The 2495-nt window shown below is 38.8% G+C and overlaps 1 protein-coding gene across 1 annotated transcript in view; it reads left to right on the forward strand.

The window, feature by feature from the left end:
- The window catches only part of LOC107082757 (microtubule-associated serine/threonine-protein kinase 1-like), a 58459-nt gene that overhangs the window by 5312 nt on the left and 50652 nt on the right, over nucleotides 1–2495 (forward strand). The window contains exon 3 of the mRNA XM_015371590.1: nucleotides 1699–1859. Coding sequence (XP_015227076.1) covers nucleotides 1699–1859 — 161 coding nt within the window. The remainder of the gene's footprint in view (nucleotides 1–1698; nucleotides 1860–2495) is intronic.

Here is a 2495-nt window from a genome sequence, read left to right on the forward strand (position 1 = left end):
TAAGTTGTTTCTTTAGTTTTTTGAAGCTGAGCATTGACAACATTTTAGTCCTATGTATCTGACAAAAGCCCCTTCTTCCTTTCATCTGCAAACAGAAATTCCTCTTGCTTTTTCATTCAAGAAAGGCTTTCCTCTCTTTGCAACTCTTCCATAAAAATCATCAAATGGAATGCATCATTAATGGCTTTCCTGTCAATAGATTCCTCCTCCTTACCGGGTTGATCTTTGCAGCTCTTGCATAGTTCCATTAGCCTCTTGGTTGCTTCTCTGGGTGATGCTCTTGTTCTTTACCCTGTCAGTCTAGAAGGCTGACCATGTCTTGTAAGCTCTTTCTAGAGTGGTTCCAGCTGTGCTTTAAGCTTCTCTACGTCTTTCCCTCAAACTGCTGTGTGTCTTGTTCAATTCAATTTAGTTTATTTATATAGCACCAATTCACAATACATGTCATCTCGAGGCACTTTACAATTCAACCAGATCATACAGTTAAATTGATTCAAAGTTTTCTATCTAAGGAAAACCAGTCGAAAACCATCGACTCATTGACTCGATGCAATCCCTGTTCTTAACAATGTTGTTTCCTCACAAGATACACATGCTTGTTTTGTTTTTTCTTTTTTGTAAAATAGAGTGCTGAATACTCTCTCATTACCCTAGAAACCAGAGTGCATTTTACCCTGTAAGTGTGCAACAGAGGCCATCTTGCTGGTGAAATAATAGAAAACGCTTTGCGGTGAACAAGTGCTCAGGTGGCTGTGGTGGCAAAGCAGCATCTATATTGATGCTTAGACCAAAGAAAGTTTCATCACACCACCCTGATCAGTACTTTTCTTGTCTTTGTCTGCTTTGACTGTTGTGTATCAACTTGTTTGCAACTAAAATCAATGAATCCTCATCGAAAGACAACAAAGTCTTGAAATTGACTGCTAGGTGATCCAACTGTGCCCCTCATCAAAAGCAGTTGCAGATCTAAGTGAATAGAAATGCTCACACAAACCCTCTGAACTATGTGATCAATACTAGACTCCTCCTTTTATAATGATAATTATATTAAACAAGTTTTCAGTGTATTTATCTGTGTCCAAGCACCTCCTTATTCATTGACTCATTTCAGCTTTTTTCGTCTAGCTTGCACATGATGTAGACCCGAATTAAGCCTTGATTGGATTTTTACTGCAGAAATGATTGTTTGACCAAAGCCAACCTTGAAGTCCCGACGGGAAGCGTGTTCATTAAGTCTAACATTGATCTGGGCCTTTTTTCCCACTCCTGTGCTGAAGAAAAGTCTCTTATTTGAGCCCAAACAGCATTTCCTTCAGCCCCCCTGTGGCATCAAACATTTCAAGCAAGTCAACTTGCACTTAAGTTACTATTGTAAAGCCCTAAAGACTTTCTGATGTTTCTAAACCACATTCGGTTGTCCTCCTACACAAACCTCTTCTGAGTACTGGATTTTTTACACCTCTCTTATTTGCTTTTTTTTTAGTCACTTCTTTTAATCTGTTTTCTGCCCACACACATCAAACGGTGCCCTATTCTCCTCTCCTTTCTTCGTGTTTCTTATTTCTGATGTACTCTTTGTCATCACTAGGTACTTATTTCTAAATTTTGGATTTTTTTCTCGCAAAGCGAGAAAATCAAAGAAAGAGCAGGTCATTTTTAACACTTTTTTTTTTCAATCTCTCTCTGATCCCTCTCCAGTCATCCAGCTCTTCTCAGGAGCGTCTGCACCAGCTGCCCTTTCAGCCAACCATGGATGAGTTGCACTTTCTGTCTAAGCACTTTGGCAGCACAGAGAGCATCACAGACGATGACGGGGGGCGACGTTCGCCACATGTGCGACCTCGCTCCAGAAGCCTCAGGTAAGATGGCTGCAGGTCAAAGGAAACATTTTAAAGTTGGTTTGAGATACATGATTAAAACTTCTCAGTTAATATGCATGACCAACCTGTGTCCTGATGAAAGTAAATATTTTCTCAGTCATATTTTTCATCAGAAGCTTTTGGTCAAGATGACATATCGTTCTCTTCGGGACTTTTTCTCTATTTTACATTAGAGTTTGTGTTGCTTTCTTAGCTAAATACATGCATGGTTATTGCAGCTGCTTAACTGAGCAGCAGACATGAAGGAAGGAAGGAAGGCTTCCTTAAAGAATGAAGCCTGACGTTTTTAATATTTCTTGACTTTATTTGTGGGGACAAAAAAAAAAAAATATGTTAAGGAATAAAGTAGGGATACACAATATAATCGACCCCCTATCGGTATTGGCCTGTATCGGCCTTAAAACTGAATATCGGACATCGGCCACCCCACCGATATATTTAACCCGATAGTTGATCAGCTTCTGAGTTTCTAAAGTCTAAAAAAAAATAAAATGCTACTTCTTCTTCTTCCTCAAAAACTTCTTTTTTACAGACTTAAAAACTTCTAAAGACTATTGAAATATTGCTATATGTCATCGTTATGCTACGAAATCCCCCAAAAATTCACAAAATGTT

This window comes from Cyprinodon variegatus, unplaced genomic scaffold, assembly GCF_000732505.1.
Source record: "Cyprinodon variegatus isolate N-32 unplaced genomic scaffold, C_variegatus-1.0 Scaffold61, whole genome shotgun sequence".
Classification (NCBI taxonomy): Eukaryota; Metazoa; Chordata; class Actinopteri; order Cyprinodontiformes; family Cyprinodontidae; genus Cyprinodon; species Cyprinodon variegatus.